General features: G+C 49.5%; 1 protein-coding gene across 4 annotated transcripts in view; it reads right to left on the bottom strand.

Annotated features, from left to right (window-relative positions):
* The window catches only part of GDPD5 (glycerophosphodiester phosphodiesterase domain containing 5), a 441,045-nt gene that overhangs the window by 90,267 nt on the left and 331,550 nt on the right, over window positions 1-19,228 (bottom strand). For 3 of the 4 annotated variants that reach the window (XM_030200038.1, XM_030200040.1, XM_030200039.1), the window contains 2 exons: window positions 18,328-18,421; window positions 7,207-7,352 (listed from right to left, as the gene is read on the bottom strand). In XM_030200038.1, coding sequence (XP_030055898.1) covers window positions 7,207-7,352; window positions 18,328-18,421 — 240 coding nt within the window. Of the gene's footprint in view, window positions 1-7,206; window positions 7,353-18,327; window positions 18,422-19,228 lie in introns of those variants that run through there. The other variant, XM_030200041.1, reaches the window with a different exon arrangement.

Genomic DNA, 19,228 nt, shown 5'->3' with positions numbered 1-19,228 from the left:
GCCCATCTTCAAATCCTTGCTCAAAGCCCACCTCTTCAATGTTGCTTTCGGCACCTAACCATTATTCATCTATTCAGGAAATCTAGACTGGCCTAATTTGATTGACTGCACTTTTTTGTCCTTTAGATTGTAAGTTCCTTCGAGCAGGGACACTCTGTGTTAAATTGTACAGCGCTGCGTAACCCTGGTAGCGCTTTATAAATGTTAAGTAGTAGTAGTAATGGACACTCAGTTCTACATCTATGCGGATGATGTGCAGCTACTCATATCCATTGAACCTGACTTACCAACAGCCTTGAATAAACTGATTACAACAAACTTTGCCTGAACCCAAGTAAAACTGATCTGGATGGTATGGGATTTACGTTCCAAGACGTATGAAGAGAGACTTGCTGAGCTGAACATGTACACCCTGGAGGAAAGGAGGAACAGGGGTGATATGATACAGACGTTCAAATATTTGAAAGGTATTAATCCGCAAACGAATCTTTTCCGGCGATAGGAAGGCGGTAGAACGAGAGGACATGAAATGAGATTGAAGGGGGGCAGACTCAGGAAAGATGTCAGGAAGTATTTTTTCACGGAGAGGGTGGTGGACGCTTGGAATGCCCTCCCGCGGGAGGTGGTGGAGATGAAAACGGTAACGGAGTTCAAACATGCGTGGGATATGCATAGAGGAATCCTGTGCAGAAGGAATGGATCCTCAGAAGCTTAGCTGAAATTGGGTGGCGGAGCAGTTGGGGGGAAGAGGGGGTGGTGGTTGGGAGGCGAGGATAGGGGAGGGCAGACTTATACGGTCTGTACCAGAGCCGGTGATGGGAGGCGGGACTGGTGGTTGGGAGGCGGGAAATACTACTGGGCAGACTTGTACGGTCTGTGCCCTGAAAAGGACAGGTACAAATTCAAGGTAAGGTATACACATATGAGTTTGTCTTGGGCAGACTGGATGGACCATGCAGGTCTTTTTCTGCTGTCATCTACTATGTTACTATGTTACTATGTTCTTTGGGTCCCTAACACAAGTGGATACATACCTGACATCAAAATCCCTTTTGGGACGTATGAACTCCCCCTCAAATCACAAGTCAGGAACCTTGGAATACGGTTAGACTCAACACTTTTGATTCCCCAAATCCAAGCAACCTTCAAGAGCTGCTTCTACTATTTGCGACAGCTACGCTGCCTCTTTCCTTACCTTGTGAAGGTAAATCTTATCCCAGCTGTGAAATTGCATGATAACATCAAGACTGGATTACTGCAATGCACTATACAGTGGTCAGACTACAAAGGGTCTGCACCAGCTCCAGTTGATTCAGAATGCAGCAGCAAGACTCACAGAAGGTTGCAAGCGATGTGACCACATCACACCATTTTTGCGAAAACTTCAGTGGCTACCAGAACAATACAGGGCTAAATTTAAAACTCTATGTCTGATCTTCAAGGCCATCAAAGGAAATGGCCTTGAGTACCTGACGAATAGGATGATCCTCTACACACCGCCAAGGGCACTAAGGTCCTCTCAAGGACTATCACTAATCACACCCTCTCCAAAAGACATTACACGATGTGATACCTGCAAGCGTGCTTTCTCCGAAGTAGCCCCCACACTCTGGAATGCACTGCCTGAAAGGCTCTGCTTAACATATGACCATCTCTACTTCAGGAAGCAGGTGAACGCTTGGCTTTTCAACCAGGCCTTTAACTAAAGAAGTAACTAACTTGTTAGTCTCACACACACAAGGGAATGACACGGGCTGCACATACTGCAGCAGGACATGTTCTACCCTAGCTAAGATAACATTTTATCATCTCTGTGACCTCATGTACAACTTTCTTTAAATTAGTCACCTTATTTTCCAACTCCTCTTACTCTCTTACCTATCTATATGTTCCATCTTTGTTTTGCTTATACCAGGGGCGTATCTGAAAGTCGGCGGTAGCGGGGGCCGAAGCCAGAGTGAGGGGGCACATTATAGCCCCCCCAGCCGCCGCCGCCATTTCCGACCCCCCCCCCTGCCGCCGTGGGTACCTTTGCTGGCGGGGGACCCCAACCCCCACCAGCCGAGGTCCGCTTCCTCCTGCCGCTGCGAGGTATTTTAAGTTCTTCATCGGGATTCGTCCTCCGTCACTCTGTGCTGCTGTTCAAAGAAGCTGCTAGCTGAATGCAGTTTCGGACTGAGTCTGACGTCGCTGCTGCACGTTGTACATGAGTCTGACGTCCTGCAAGTACAACGTGCAGCAGCGACGTCAGACTCAGTTCGAAACTGCATTCAGCTAGCAGCTTCTTTGAACAGCAGCACAGAGTGACGGAGGACGAATCCCGATGAACTTAAAAAACCTCGCAGCGGCAGGAGGAAGCGGACCTTCGGCTGGTGGGGGTTGGGGTCCCCCGCCAGCAAAGGTACCCACGGCGGCAGTAGGGGGGTCCAGGGCGAAATCTGCGGGGGCCCAGGCCCCTGTGGCCCCACGCAGATACGCCCCTGACTTATACCCTACGCTGTCTATTTAAATGTGCTATTACATATTGTGTGGCCATTGTAAGTAATATACTGTGCCATATTTTGTATTGTTATTTGAATATTTTTACTGCTGTAATTGCCTATTGCTCATGTTTGATCTATTCTTACTGGACGCTGCCTTGAGTGAATTCCTTCAAAAAGGCGGTAAAGAAATCCTAATAAATAAACTGTGGACTTACGCTAATATTCTACAATGGCAAGTATGCACAAAATTGCTGATACAGAATTTGTGCATCATCCCAGAGCCTGACTTCAGGTGACCTGTAGAGAATTACTCCCCCTAAATGAGCTAGTCTGTCTATCTATCTAGATCTATATGCCTGGCAATTATTATGATTATTAATTTAGATTTTGCTGACACCTTTTTCAGTAGTAGCTCAAGGTGAGTTAGATTCAGGTACTCTGGATATGTCTCTGTCCCAGGAGGGCTCACAAACTAAGTTTGTACCTGAGGCAATGGAGGGTTAAGTGACTTGCCCAGGATCACAAGGCACAGCAGCGGGATTTGAACTGGCCACTTCTGGATGTCAAGACCAGTGCTCTAACCACTAGGCTACTGAGTTGCGCCTAACTTTAGGCACGGTCGCACGGCCATTTGCACCAACTAAAACGCGAGGCAAATACCCGCTTGAAAATTTAGGCACGGATAACCGTATTCTTTTACTACGCATGATAACTTAAAGGAATGCCCCGATCCGCCCATGACCCTTCTATTTCCACACCCCCTTTTATGACTTGCATGTAAAATTAAGCGCAGGTTCCGTGCCTAAATTTACACACACACATTTCAATTAGATCTAATTAGTGCCAATAACTGCTTGTTAAAAAGCTAATTACTGGCGCTAATTAGCTGATTATTCAATTAAATTGCATATGCATTTGGACACGCGCCCACATTTGTGTGTGCAATTTTTAGCGGCATAGAATTAGGGGGTATGTGCGTAAGCGCAAGGAAAAGTGGCACTTAATGTACACAAGTGCTCTAAGCGCTATTTTATAAGGACAGAGGTGGCACAGCCCATATGTACTAGGGGGTGGAGCTGTGTGTGGAGCATGGGCAGGATATGGACACGTCTTCCCCTTACGCATGTAACTTACAGAAAATACTTTAAGTTTCGTATGCCCACGCTGCAAGTATGTGCCCTCTCTTCTGCCGCTCTATAGCTGGTGTAAATGTAGGCATGCTTTCCTAACTTTATGTACTTACTTAGCCAGGATACATGGTCAAAATAATCCGAACAACAACAAAAAACAGACAAAAAGGCCCACAACAAAACTGTCCCCAGCAAATCAGCCCTTGACAGAAGGGCCTGCCCACAATTTGGCCGCTGAAAAAATGAGCCACCCCTCCCCCCCCCCCGAGTATTTTACCTGCTCCTGCAACTGTGTGTCTTTGAGTCCCACTGCTGCTTTGAGCCAAGGTATGGTCTCCCCTGTGCCACCCCAGTTTCAGTGTTCACCATCCGGAATGTCTCCCTCTGCCTCCTGCCTGCTCTGCGCAATCCAGTATCTCTCTCGCCGCCCCCCCAGCGATCCTCCAGTCTTGCCTCTGTTGTGTCCCACCTCATCTCATACAACTTCCTATGTGAATGTAGGCAGGACACAACAGAGAGAACGCTTCTGGAGCCAGCCGAAGCAGCTTGTTGACGCTGCTAGTGGATCACAGGAATGTTGCGGGATTGCTAGGGAGAAAGGAGGGAGAGATACTGGACCATAGAGGATAGGGTAGGGCAGGAGGAACAGGAAGACATGTTGGACTATATTGGGAGGTGGGGACAGAGGGGGAGAAGAGATGCTGAACCCTCAGAGAGAGGGAGACAAAGTTTTTACTATACTTCTTTTTTTTTTGTGAAGGGCTATGGGCTATTTGGTTACAGGGCTATTATGTCAGGGTGCCCGTTAGCCAGTTAGCTGACTGGCTATCACCGCGAACTGGGTAAGTTGTGGCGCCCTCCCCGCACTGCCCCTAACCTAGCTGGTTAGAGAATGGCCAGTTAGAGAGAGATTCAGCGGTTCTAGCCGGTTAAGTGCTGCTAAGCAGGGCTTTTTTTTGAGGGGGTACTCGGGGGTACTGAGTACTGGCACCTTTTCCATTGTCTGCTAAAAAAGTTTTAATGAAAATGCTCAGGCTCTACACACAAATTGTTTCTTGTCATAGATTCTGTGACAGTTGCAGGGGGCCTGGCTATTGTGGGGTGTGTGGTGGTGGGGGCTGGCGATTGTGGGGTGGGTTCCTCAGTGATCACCCCACCCCTGAAGGGTGGCCTGGCATTTGAGTACTGGCACCTTTTTCAATAGAAAAATCGCACTGCTGCTAAGTATCTGCGACTGGCCAGTTCGGCAGAATTTAAGCGAAAAGAAGTCTTTCCTGCCCAGTAAACCCCCCTTTGGATATTGGCCCTTTGTACAGATCAGCAAGTGCATATAGGGAATTGTGTAACTGGGGGGGCCACATTTATGGACCAGTTGTGCAACGGAATGCACAGAATACTAGCACTTTTCACAAGTCAGTGTGCACCTACTTGTGCAAGTGGCAGGAAAGGAACTAAGTGATATTCTGTAAGGGCACGCATAAGTGGCACGGGGGAGATTCTACATACGGCGACTGGAAAATCCGCACGGAAATCATTTTCACCTAAGCGTATTCTATAAGATTTAGGCGCAGTATACGCTTAGTTGATATCCCAGCACCTAAAACTACGCGCGTCCTTTTACACCAATGAAAATGTGGCGCAAATCTCTGCACGTAGATTTATGCGGACTGGGCCATATTCTATAACAAAGCATTTAAATTAGGGAACACCCATGAAACGCCCATTTCCCCACCCATAGCCATGCCCTTTTTGAACTGTACACTTTAGAATTTAGGCGCAGTTCATTACAGCATACGCTTAGCGAGTCACGGATGAAAATTCTAATTATTGCCAATTAGTGCTCATTATTGCTTAAGTGCTGTTAACAATGCTGATTGGATTGTTAAGCCAATTAAGTTACGCACGTTGTTATGGAATACACTTAGATTTAGGAAATCTGGCATACAGTGTGTAAATGCAAGGGGGGGGGGACAATGGGGGGGGGCTGCCATTTACACACAAAAGACTTACACGGTCCTTTTACTAAGCTGCATAAGCGCCTATCCGTGCCCAATGCCCGTCAAAATGGAGTTACCGCCCAGCTACCATGTGGCTCTTGCGGTAATTTCATTTTTGGCATGCGTCCGATACGCGTGTCCAAAAAAATAAGATTTTTGGACGCATGCCAAGTGGCACTTGGCACGCGTATGCCAGTACTGCCCAGTTACTGCGTGAATCTTTACCGATAGGTCACTGGTTGGCAGTAAGGTCGCAGACCCAAAATGGATGCTCGTCAATTTTGAATTTGCCGCACATCCACTTTTTGGCAAAAAATTTTAAAAAGGCCTTTTTTTTGTTTTTTAGAGGCGCGCTGAAAAATGGATCGGTGTTCACCCAAAACCCATGCCTACACTGCCGCAAGCCATTTTTCAGTGCGTACATTATGCCACAGTTACTATGGGTCTATGGCCGGTTAACTGCGGTGGCGTAAAAATAAGGAACACTGATGCTGGGTTACAATGGTATTCTATCTGGAATCTAGATGCCCCCCCCCCCCAAAAAAAAAAATTATATATATATATACATACATACATATAAGGGGTAGAAGAAAACTTTCAAAAAATCCCCAAAAGAGCATGAAACATGCAGTTTGGTAACGAGATGGCTAACCCAGACTTGTGGGAAGCTATGAAAATCTCACAGTTTAAACAAACAAGCAGTGGCGTAGTGGGGGGTGGGCTGCCACCCGGGGCGGGGCGGTTCGCCATTGCACCCCCCCCCCCCCCGGGTGCAGCACGATGACATCCCCCCCCCTCGGCGCATCGACACCCCCCTCCCCCCCTCTCAGCTCCCGCACCCTACCTTTAAAAAGAATGTCGGAATCCGAGGCGAGGCGCAGCCCCTCGCGCCTGCCCTACACATAAAAGAAATGTGGACCGTCGGGCCTTCTCTTACTCTGTCTGTCCTGCCCTTGTGGAAATAGGAAGTTGCGTCAGCGGAGGGTGGGACAGATAGAGCGAGGGAAGGCCCGACGGTCCACATTTCTTTTACGTGCAGGGCAGGCGCATTCTGATATTCTTTTTAAAGGTAGGGTGCGGGAGCTGGTCGGGGGGGGGGGGGTGTCGATGCGCCGAGGGGGGGAGCTGCAGGGAGCACCCCCCCCCCCACCGAGCTGACACCCGGGGCGGACCGCCCCTCCCCCCCTTGCTACGCCACTGCAAACAAGGCCTAAAACTCAAAAAGCAATGGTCTGACCAACAATGTCAGTCTATTCCCCAAAGGCGTTCCCAGATATTATCATTGGCCCCACTAAATTATCTATTTCCAGAAAAGAGAGAAACAACAAAAAAAAAAAACCCTCCAGAAACAGAGAAAAAAGTTGCTAACTAAAAACTGGAAAAAAAATAACCAAAACCTACACAGTCTGCTTTAGTCATCAATAAACAAAAATATCCACATCAAATTTGCATGTTATTGACTAGCTCAAAGCAAGGACATGCCACTGAAAACCTCATCTGCCTTCAGAGTATGTTAAGTCTTAGCCTTCCTAACACAGACATCCTGAACGATGCGCCTTTGCTCACAAAGAAGTTCAGAAAGACGAAGAGGCTTACCATTGGTGCACCTCGATGGCCAAATATAGCAGGCCTCGCCGCCAAATCCTTCTTCTCCATGATACAGGGGGAGGAGATGGTTAAGGGGACCAGATAAAGTGCGACTAAGATGACCAAATATGCAATGAATATACAAACCTGAAAAACTAAAACAGAAAATACCATCGTTGTAAGATATCTTAACTTATACAAGCGTTAGAAATGAACTGAATCAGATCAAAGTCTACTTGGACATATATGGAGCCAGACAGACTCTGTGTCTACTACTGTAGCGGAGTGGGTGGCAAGAAGACTTGGGTTGCCAAATGACTTCATGGCGAAAGGAACAGGATACTCAAATCCTGTTCCCTGCAGGGATTTCTAGTTATGATTCTCCTGTTGAAAGGAAAAAAGGGGAATGCGATTTGATATATCGCCTTTCTGTGGTTACAATCGAAGTGGTTTACATATTATATACAGGTACTTATTTTGTAATAGAGGATTAAGGGTTTCTTTTACAAAGCTGCGCTAGCAATTCGCATGAGGTAATGAGAGGACTCCCATAGGAATTGAATGGGCTTCCTCTCATTTGACGCACCGGGAATTGGTAGTGCGACTTTGTAAAAGAAGTCATAAAGGGTCCTTTTACCAAGTTGCGGGGAAAAAGGGTCCTGCGCTAGTGGCAGGAGGGGGCCGCTTTTCCCATGCGCCAGGGCCCTTTTTACCGCAGATAGTAAAAAAAAAGCCCCTAGACATACATGATCATGTGGTAAGAGAACTCTTACCGCATAGCCGTGCAGCGGGGAGCCCTTACTGCCACCCACTGAGATGGCGATAAGGGCTCCTGCGTTAACCTGACAGTAACCAGGCAGCACGTGATGCTGCCCGATTAGTGCTGGATTGGCGCCATGCACGCCATTTCCAGGGGTTTTCTTTTTTCCCCCATAAATGGTGTGTGACTGGGGTGGGACTATTGCTTGTAGCCACGCTGGGCCAGTAGTAGTCCTGGAAGGGCCAGTGGTAATCCCGCGTTGGGCTTACCCAGAGTCACAAGGAGCTACCGAGGCAACTGAACCTGGTTCCCACCATTTTCAGGCCATTGCACTAGTCATTAGGCTCCACTGAATTTTCTAAGAAAATTAAAACTCAAGTGACAACCTGAGTAAGGAGCCAAATTTATTAACACACTTACAAACATAAAATTTGCTATATAACAAAAGGAGTCCTTTTACTAAACTGTTTTAAAGCACTTAACACTCGGTGTTAACTGCTAACGCAGAGCCATGATCAGGGCCGCCGAGAGACTAGGCTGGGCCCGGGGCAAGGCCGCCCCAGCTCCCCGCCGCAAGGCCACCCTGCCTCCACTGCCGCCCCCCATCGCTCCCCCTGCCGCTGCCGTCCCCTGTCGGTCCCCCGTTGCTGCAGTCCCGGGTCTCACCTGCCTGCCTCCACGGCTCCGGGCCCCCTGCATTCAAAGCAGCAGTCGCAGACTGCCTCTCTTCTGGCCTTCCCTCCCTGTGTCCCGCCCTTGTCTGATGTAACTTCCAGTTTCCACGAGGGCGGGACACAGGGAGGGAAGGCTCGAAGGGAGGCGATCTGTGACTGCCGCTTCGAATGCAGGGGGCCCGGAGTCGAGGAGGCAGGCAGGTGAGACCAGGAACTGCAGCGCCGGCGGCCTGACCCTGGCACCGGGCCCCCCTTCGAGGCCCTGCCCCCCCCCCCCCTCGGCGGCCCTGGCCATGAGAAGGGGCTTTGCAGTATTTTTTAGTTAGGGCATAGCAAACCAGGCGGTAAGGGCTGGATTCAGTAAATAGAACCCAAAGGGGTCCTTTTACTAAAGTGCACTGGAAAATGGCTTGCGGTACTGTAGGCGCGGGCTTTCGGCGCGCAGCAATCCATTTTTTAGCGCGTCTGTAAAAAAAGGCCTTTTAAAAAGTTTTGCCAAAAATGGATGTATGGCAAAATCAAAATTGCCGCATGTCCATTTTGGGTCTGCGACCTTACCACCAGTCACTGACCTAGTGGTAAAGTCTCACGTGGTAACCAGGTAGTAATGAACTACGCGCGCCAAATGCCACTCGCCGCGCATCCAATATGCACATCCAAAAATAAAATTTATTTTTCGGCCAAGCGTATCAGACACGTGGCAAAAATGAAATTACCGCAAGAGCCATGAGGTAGCCGTGCGGTAACTCCATTTTGGCGTGCGTTGGGCACGCGTAGACACTTAAGTGGTTTAATAAAAGGGCCCCAAAATTAGGCGCTGTGAAGATCATGCTAAGCTAGTATTCACTAGAGGGCGCTCTGAACAGAGCAATGTTTACAGAACACTAGCATAGCGTGCTTTCGCACCTAATTTTCGATGCGAGAACTTATGTCTGGCCAAAGCTGGTGTTAAATGCTTCTGCGCCGCTGATAGCAGTTAGGTACGTAAATCTAAGTATTTTATAACCTAATTTCTGGGAACGTTCCTGCCCCACCCCCTTTTGAGTTGTGCACTATGAAACTTAGGCACGTATGTTAAGAATAGGGAGTATGACGGATGTACGCATTACTCCCAATTAGTGCAAATTAACTCCAATAATTGATTGTTTGTACCTAATTGACTAGCTTACTCATGCGTCTGGGATCAGCACCCAAATTTGGGAGACCTATAGAGAATTTGGGGTGTACGTGCTTTTTGTGGGAAGATACGGGTGGAGGGTGAGCGTGGAAGGCATATGACCTTACCACGCACTAACTCCCTAATTCTATGAAAGTTGCCAAAAATTGCACCCGCAAATTTCGGCATGCCCCCAATTTGCGTGCATTTTAATTGAATAATAAGCAAGCAGGGGCCCTTTTACTAAGGCGCGTAGGCGTCTAGGCACGTACAACGCACGTCAAATTAGAACTACCACCCGGCTACTGCGTGCCCCGGGTGGTAATTGTAATTTTGAAACGCATCCAAAATGTGCAGCTGAAAATAATTTCTATTTTCTGTCACGTGGCGCTAACCGAGCGGTAATTGGCAGTGTATGCAGGCTGTCGATTACCGCCCGGTTAACACGTGAGACCTTAACCGCTAAGTCAATGGGTGGCAGTAAAGTCTCAGGCCCAAAATGGACACGTACTGATTTTTATTTTGCCGAATGCCCATTTTGCAGGTGCGCTGAAAAATAGACCTGCATACGTCCAATACACTCGCCTACACCAGCAGAGGCCATTTTTTGGCGAACCTTAGTACAAGGGTCCCTTAGTGCCAATAATTGGCTTTTTTTAAAAAACCTAGTATTGGCACCAAGTAGATATAATCGGCATTTACATATGCAAATGTAGCCGTGCAATCCGTGCCTAAATTTTATGTGCAGCCCAAAAAAGGGGGTATGGAAATGGGAAGGTCATGGGCTACGTGTATAAATTTAGGTGCAGGTATTTGCAACACGTTTTCACTGTTCCAAATGGTGCTGCCTAAATTTACCTGCATCTCCTGCACGTAAACACTATTCTATAAACTGCGCCTAACTTTAAGCACAGCTTATAGAATAGCGCTTTTTTCAGTGCCAAATTTTTAGGTGCCACATATATAGAATCTAGCCCTAACTGCCTAACATATAGTTAACGTGGGACTATTTAGCGCTTCCTCAACAGGAGATGATAACCCCCAGAATCTATTTAGTGCAGACTTAAGATGCACGTGCAAATCTGGTTGTATTCCAATTTTGTGCATGCAACGTAATTAGTGAACAAGCCAATCAGCACCGATAATGATCACTTAACAAGCAACTATTAACACTACATGATATGCATAAATTCTAAGTCAAGTGGAGGGGCATAATCGAACAGGGCACCCAAGTTTTCATGAGGGCGTGCTCGCAGGACGGGCCCCGTAAAGGGGCGGGGCAACCCGTATTATCGAAACAAGATGGGCATCCATCTTTTGTTATGATAACACAGTCGGGGACGCCCAAATCATGAAATTTAGGTCGACCTTAGAGATGGTCGTCCTTAGGTCGTTTTGAGATGGTCATCCCCGGTTTTCGGTGATAATGGAAACCGAGGACGCCCGTCTCAAAAATGACCAAATCCAAGCCCTTTGGTCGTGGGAGGACCCAGCATTCATAGTGCACTGGTCCCCCTCACATGCCAGGACACCAAGCTGGCACCCTAGGGGGCACTGCAGTGGACTTCAGAAAAAGATCCCAGGTGCAGAGCTCCCTTACCTTGGGTGCTGAGCCCCCCAACCCCCCCCAACCCACAACTGTACACCACTACCATCAGGGTTGCCAGGTGGAAAATTTTTTTCTAGCCCAATCCAGCCCAAAAACCAGCCCAAAACCCGCCCAAACACAAACCCCGCCCCTGACACCCCCACCCCCGCGTCATCACCCCCGCCCCCGCCGTCATCGGCCCCGCCCCCGCTGTCACCGGCCCCGCCTCCCACGTCACCAGCCCCGCCTCCCCCATCATCGGCCCCGCCTCCCCGTCATCGGCCCCGCCTTCCACGTCATCGGCCCGCCCAAAACGTCACTAACCCCGCCCCCCCGCGGCCGAAAAAGGCAAAAAGCCGCCTAAAAAACCGCACAGAAACCCAAAAAGCCGCCCAAAAAACCGCAACCCGCCGCGGGCAAAAATTTCCCACGGCGGGTCGCGGAAAACCGCCCAATTGGGCGGGAAAACCGCCCACCTGGCAACACTGACTACCATAGCCCTTAGGGATGAAGGGGGGCACCTACATGTGGGTACAGTGGGTTTCTGGTGGGTTTTGGAGGGCTCACATTTACCACCACAAGTGTAACAGGTGGGGGGGGGGATGGGCCTGGGTCCGCCTGCCTGAAGTACACTGCACCCACTACAACTGCTCCAGGTACCTGCATACTGCTGCGATGGACCCGAGTATGGCATTTGAGGCTGGCAAAAAAAGTACTTTTAAAGATTTTTTTGAGGGTGGGAGGGGGTTAGTGACCACTGGGGGAGTAAGGGGAGGTCATCTGGTCAGTTTGGGCACCTTTTTGATGCTTAGTGCGCTGAAAAATGGACATGCGTGCGTCCAATACACGCGTCTACACCAGTGCACGCCATTTTTCGGCACACCTTAGTAAAAGGACCCCTAAATCTGCAGCTACCGTGCAGGAAAATCCCATGTTAAGCTGCGGAAACTGCAAATTCTACAGCAGTTTAGTAAGCGCGCCAAAGATTTTTTAAAAACTGGAGAAAATATTTACTAGTGCAATATTTTTTTTTTTACTAATTACATTTTGATGAAACATCTGCTCACAAAAGTGCTCCGGGTGACTTACAGCCAACATGCATAACAAACACAAAACAAGTTAATACAGCAAGCCACTTACACATCAAAATACAAAAGAAATAACATAAGGAAATCATAAACAAACACAAGGCAGGTAAAACACTCTCTAGTATCTGATCTTCTTGCTAAAAAAACTTCTTGAAATCTCCAGGTTTTGCAAGGCTTACGAAAAGCAAGATAGCCAATGCCATCAAACTGGTTTATCCCACTCTATGCATTCAGAAAACGCAGAGGGGGTATTTTACTAAGGCATGCTCACGTTTTCGGCGCATGCTAAACGTTAGAGACGCCCATAGGAATGCATTGGTGTCTCTAACGTTTAGCGCGCGCCAAAAATGTGAGCACGCCATAGTAAAAGACCCCCAGAGTTCACAACCATATACACAAGGTACCCACACTCAACCCCCCCCCCCCCCCCCCACCATAAAATAAAATAAATAAAACAGAGGAATATATAAAGATTAGGGTCAGGACCATTCTGACCTATAGTTATGCCCTTTGTGCAACTTGCCCACTGGCGACCCCACCCCACTCGCTTTGTTACTGCCAATGAGAGGGAAAGGGAAATGGGACTTGATATACTGCCTTTCTGTGGTATTTTGCAACTACATTCAAAGTGGTTTACATATATTCAGGTACTTATTTTGTACCAGGGGCAATAGAGGGTTAAGTGACTTGCCCAGAGTCACAAGGAGCTGCAGTGGGAATGGAACCCAGTTCCCCAAGATCAAAGTCCACTGCACTAACCACTAGGCTACTCCTCCACTAGCAACATTCCATGTAGAATCTCAAACAGTAGCAACAGAATCTCAATAGTAGCAACATTCCATCTAGAATCTCCAATAGGGAAAAGGAAATGGGACTTTATATACCGCCTTTCTGTGGTATTTTGCAACTACATTCAAAGCGGTTTACATATATTCAGGTACTTATTTTGTACCGGGGCAATGGAGGGTTAAGTGACTTGCCCAGAGTCACAAGGAGCTGCAGTGGGAATCGAACCCAGTTCCCCAGGATCAAAGTCCACTGCACTAACCACTAGGCTACTCAGGGCCGTGCCAACACAGTAAGCGCGGTAAGCACCGCAGGGGGGCACCTGCCTTCAAGGGCGCCGCACCGTCGCGTTGTATTTTTAAAAAAAACCTTACTCCTCCGCTCCATCCCCGATTCCCTGGCGCTTTAAATTTACCTCGCTCCGCTTCCGACATCTGCGCAGTGTCAGTGAAAGCGCTGCCTGTCTGACGTCTCTCCACCAGCCTTCCCTTCGCTCGTTCATTCCCTCTGTGTCCCGCCCTCAAGGAAATGACATCAGAAGAAGGCGGGACACAGAGGGAACGAACGAGCGAAGGGAAGGCTGGTGGAGAGACGTCAGACAGGCAGCACAGACGTCGGAGGGAGGTAAATTTAAAAGTCCAGGCGGGAGGGGCGCCAACTGATAGTCTGCAGGGGGGCGCCAGAGACCCTAGGCACGGCCCTGAGGCAAACTCCTCCACTAGGAGAGTAGACAGTGGGATAGGAGTACTTTTTGCACCCCTCTATGCTTGCGTCTTATGCAGTACCTTAGTATGGCGCTGGGAGCAGTGGGTTCAAATTCTGCTTCTCTTACCAATACTCTTTGCAACTCTGGGCAAATCAATGCAGGTGCCATTGTTTTACCTGACTCCGACTCAGTTTGAGCTTGGATTTTGAGGTCCTTTTACTAAGGTGCACTGAAAAATGGCCTGCGCTTGTTGTAGATGCGTGCACTGGACGCGCGCAGGTTCATTTTTCAGTGTGTCTGGAAAAAAGGCCTTTTTTTGGGACCGAAAATGGACGCGCGGCACAAAAAAAATTGGCATGCGTTCATTTTGGGCCAGAGACCTTACTGCCACCCACTGACTTAGCGGTAAGATCTCATGTACACTGCCGATTTCTGCCCGGTTAGCACCACGCGGTAGAAAATAAAAAAATATTTTCTGCCGCACATGTATCGGACGCGCATAAAAAATGGAATTACCGCCCATGGGCACGCAGTTGCCGGGTGGTAATTCCAAATGGACGCGCGCAAGCACCTACGCAGCTTAGTAAAAGGGACCCTTAGAAAGGGGATTAATTAAAAATAAAAAAAAAGTTAAAATCCAAATTCAGTACAACATTGCAGCTATTATTCAAATTGGATCTATGAAATGCCTTTCAACATAGTATTAGGAACAAGCCGGGGCGTAGCTATGTGGGGCCACGGGGGCATGGGCCCCCACAGATTACGCCCTGGCCCCCTCTACATTTGACCCCTCCCCCCACCCTGCATCAGGTACCTCGTTTGCTGCCAGGGGTCTCCAATCCCCGCCAGCCGAAGAGTTTTCTTCAGCGTTCAGCGTCGGTCGACTCCGGCGCCTTCGTTGTGGGATCATCTGTTTCTGACGCCTTACGTCCTGCACAAGGCTACATGCACACTGCAGGACGTAAGGCGTCAGAAACAGATGATCCCACAACGATGGCGCCGGAGTCGACCAGCGCTGAAGAAGACTCTTCGGCTGGCAGGGATTCGGGACCCCTGCCAGCAAACAAGGTACCTGATGCCGCGGCGGGGAGGGGTTTGCAGTTGCGTTCGTCCAAAGTGGCGGCGGGGGGGGGGGGGTTGCGGCAACGGGGGGGGGGGTCCAAAGTGGCGGGGGGGGGGGTCGGCAGCGGGGGGAGGCGGCTAAACAGCGCCCCCCCCCACCTCGGGCTCTGGCTCCCCCTCCCGCCAATGTCTGGCTACGCCCCTGGGAACAAGGGAACAGATGCCAGAAAACTGTCATAATTTAACTCCGTATGATAAATTGTTATTAACAAAGAAGATGACATGACTGAATACAGTGGTGCATGGATGTAACAATTCTGCACATTTTCAATTTTCTCCACGCCCCGGGGCTGGGCCCAACTATTAGGCAAGTTTAGGCAATTCACCCTTGGGCAGCAGCTCCAAGAGGGCACCAAAGAATCTCTGCGGTCTAATCGAAGCAATAGGTTCATACGACCACATGAACTCAAAGAAATAACAGGAGGTAATTTTACCAGTAAGAAGGGTGGACTGTTTTCAAATTTAGGGGTCCCTTTACTTAGGTGCGCTGAAAAACAGCCTGTGGTAGTGTAGGTGCGGGTTTTGGGCGCGCGCAGGTCCATTTTTCAGCACGACTGTTAAAAAAGGCTTTTTAAAAAAAATTTTGCCGAAAATGGACGTGCGGCAAAATCAAAATTGGCACGTCCATTTTGGGTCTAAGACCTTACCGCCAGCCATTGACCTAGCGGTAGCCAGGCGATAATGACCTACACGCCTCAAATCCCACTTGGCACGCGCCCAATAGCGCAAGTGGTAACTCCATTTTAGCGCGCATTGGGCGTGTATAGATGCTTACGTGTAGAGTTACCATATTTTGTTCCCCAAAAAGGAGGACCCATGCCCCTTCACACCCCACCCCGCTCCCTTTCACGCCCTGCCCTACCCCTTTTACGTCCCACCCCCTTTCACGCCCTCACTCCACTCCCGTCACATTTTCCCCTCCTCCCTGTCACACACCCCGTCACCTCCCCTCCCCTTACCTTACTACTGCCCTGGTGGTCTAGTGACCTCTTCGGGGCAGGAAAGAGCCCCCTCTTTCCTGCCCGGAGCGCTGCCCTGCATGCATCCTTCCTGCTGGTGATCTCGGCACCGATTCAAAATGGCTGCAGAGAGTTGAAGTCTCGCGAGGTCACTTCAACTCTTGGCGGCCATTTTGAATCAGTGCCGAGGATCAGGAACAGGAAAGATGCATGCAGGGCAGCGCTCCGGGCAGGAAAGAGGGGGGCTCTTTCCTGGCCCACCAGGGCAGTAGTAAGTAAGGGGAGGGGAGGCTAGCAATCTGCCCATTTGTCTGGATTTCTGGACAAACGGGCAGGCTGGCAAAACCCGCCCGGTTGCCCGGACATGACCTCAAAAAGAGGACATGTCCGGGTAAATCCGGACATACCGTAACCCTACTTACGTGGCTTAGTAAAAGGGCCCCTTATTTATTTACTTATGACATTTATATCCCACATTACCCCAAGATCTCTTAAATTCAATGTGTTTTACAACACAGATTATTCACAGCATCGAGAAAGTAGCATATCTGTGATACAAGAACAGCATAAGGAATGGTTAATCGCAATACAATTGTAATAGGCGGTAGAGATAAAGAACAACTGAATTTTAAGGGGCCCTTTTACTAAGGTGCATAGGCGCCTACGAGCATCCAAAGCGCGTCAAATGGGAACCCACTGCCCGGCGACCCCGTGCCCCGGGCGGTAATTCCATTTTTGAAGCGTATCCAAAACACGCGGTAGAAAATATTTTCTATTTTCTACCGCGTGCGCTTACCCGGCGGTAATCAGCAGTTTACGCGCGCTGATGATTACCGCCCAGTTAGCGCGAGAGACCTTACCGCTAGGTCAATGGGTGGCGGTAAGGTCTCAGGCTGGAAATGGACACGAACCGGTTTTCATTTTGTCACACGTCCATTTTCGGCCACAAAAAAAAAAAGGTCTTTTTTTCCCAGGCGCGCTGAAAAATGGACCTGCGCGCATCCAGAACACGTACCTACACCAGCACAGGTCATTTTTCGGCGTGCCTTAGTCAAAGGGCCCCCTAAGTAAAGTAGAATGGAAGGTGAAGAAGCAGATACGGTGAAGGATGAACTTTCAAAGTCTATTTTGTAGAGAGCAGGTAAAAAGGATGCCCGACACGGCCGTGTTTCACCCAGCATTAGCTTGTGAATGAGCAGAGACTTTCAGTTTGTTTGATGTTCTGTATTACCTTGGAGGTGTTTACGCCACACTCTAGTTTCTCCTACCTTGAGGAAAGTGACAGGGTAACTCCTTGAGGTTTTTTATCACCTCTGAAGCAGCCCTGCTGGGCGAAACACAGTGACAATCCTAAGTCGGCTGCCACCCGGGGCGGATCGCCAATGCGCACTCCCCCCCCCCCCCCCCCCCCGGGTGCAGCACGACTCCCCCCCTCCTGGCGCAATAACCCCCCCCCAGCGCATCAACCCCCCCCCCCCCCCCCCCGAGTGCATTTTTGGCTGCTGAGAGCAGCCGCGCGGCTCTCGGCTCCCTGCTCCCTCTGCCCCGGAACAGGAAGTAACCTGCTCCGGGGCAGAGGGAGCAGGGAACTAGTGGAGCCGACAGGCGCGCGGCTGCTCTCTGCACCCCTCCAGCAGCTTGCACCCGGGGCGGACCGCCCCCACCGCCCCGCCCTTGGTACGCCGCTGGCGAAACACGGCCGTGTCGGGCATCCTTTTTACCTGCTCTCTACCATAAAGACTTGTAAGTTCATCCTTCGCCATGTCTACTTCTTCACCCTCCAGTTTACTGGGACTAGCGGACCGCTTGCCCATCTGTTTTAGGCATGTCCTTTATTAAGGGGGTCTTTTACCTAGGCGTGCTGGCGTTTTTAGCGCGGGTTAAAAATGGGCGCACACTAAACGCTAAATACGCCAGTGTATTCCTATGGGCGTCTTTAGCATTTAGCGTATGCCTATTTTTAATGCATGCTAAAAACGCCAGCGCGCCTACGTAAAGGACCCCCCTCCCCCTAAGTATACGGAAAATTGAAGACTGGGGACAGGAGGAGCATTCTAAACCAAAATTAACACCAGAACTAGTTAAATGGCCCATTTACCCAGATTATTCCAGGAGGGGTGATGCCAGGGGGTGGGGGCAAGGCTGAAGGTTTGCCTAGTGTGCCTAATATCCCTTGCATTGGTCCAGCCCATGCCATGTCTTCCTAATGAACCCTCCTCTCCCAGCTCTCCGGTATGCCTCCTTTGTACATTAGAGAACCGTAAGGGCAATGATACGTTTCTTCTACTCACAAGCTTTTTCTGATCTGGCAAACTGCCCAGCAATCAGCCAAGAAAGCAGTGTGACTGCGGCTAAGGCTCCGATGTGCAGAAAAGGAGCTGTGGCCTGGAAAAAGACAAACACATTACAGCGAAAGGGGAGAAAATTCGAGCTTTTCTTTAAATTGCAGTACGAATGAATACATTTCATCTGGGGGGAAAAAAAACATTTTTCTTTAGAACTGTTACAGGGTTCAGAAAAATTGCTAATTATTGTTTACAATGCATTGTGCAGCAGACATTATGTGCAAATTAAGTACATCAGCTCAGCCTGCTGAATCGGTTCATACTGAGCCATCATTGAACCTCAACTGCTTCAGTCTTCATAGCATGCATGCTTTGCCATGGTCATTGAAAGGCAACTAATTACCTGGGACACATCAGATAACACTTTATGGTTAACTAGTAAAAAAGGCCCGTTTCAGACACAAATGAAACGGGCGCTAGCAAGGTTTTCCTCGGAGTGTGTTTGTTTGAGAGAGTGTGTGTGATAGTCACTGTGTGAGGGAGAGTGAATGTGCGAGTGTGTGTGTGAGAGAGAGTGAGTGAGACTGGGTGCGAGTGTGTCTGTGAGAGAGAGAGTGTGTGTGTGTGAGAATGAGAGTGTGTCCCAGGGCCCCCCCTCTCTCTCCCTCCCTCCCTGTTCCAGGGTCCTCGTCCCCCCCTCCCTCCTCCCAGTTCCAGGGTCATCTTCCCCCCCCTCCCTCCCAGTTCCAGGGTCCCCCTCCCAGTTCCAGGGTTGTCGTCCCCCCCCCTCCCTCCCTCTGTTTGAGTGCCATGGTCATCCCCTCCCTCCGACTTTCAGGGTCTCCTCCGTCCGAGTTTGAGGGTTTCTCCCCTCCTTCGTCTGAGTTTCAGGGTTCCCCCCCTCCCG

Source organism: Microcaecilia unicolor, chromosome 4 (genome assembly GCF_901765095.1).
Source record: "Microcaecilia unicolor chromosome 4, aMicUni1.1, whole genome shotgun sequence".
NCBI lineage: Eukaryota > Metazoa > Chordata > Amphibia > Gymnophiona > Siphonopidae > Microcaecilia > Microcaecilia unicolor.
The sequence above is the reverse complement of the archived record's forward strand: the minus strand, read 5'-3'. Positions and strand labels throughout refer to the sequence as shown.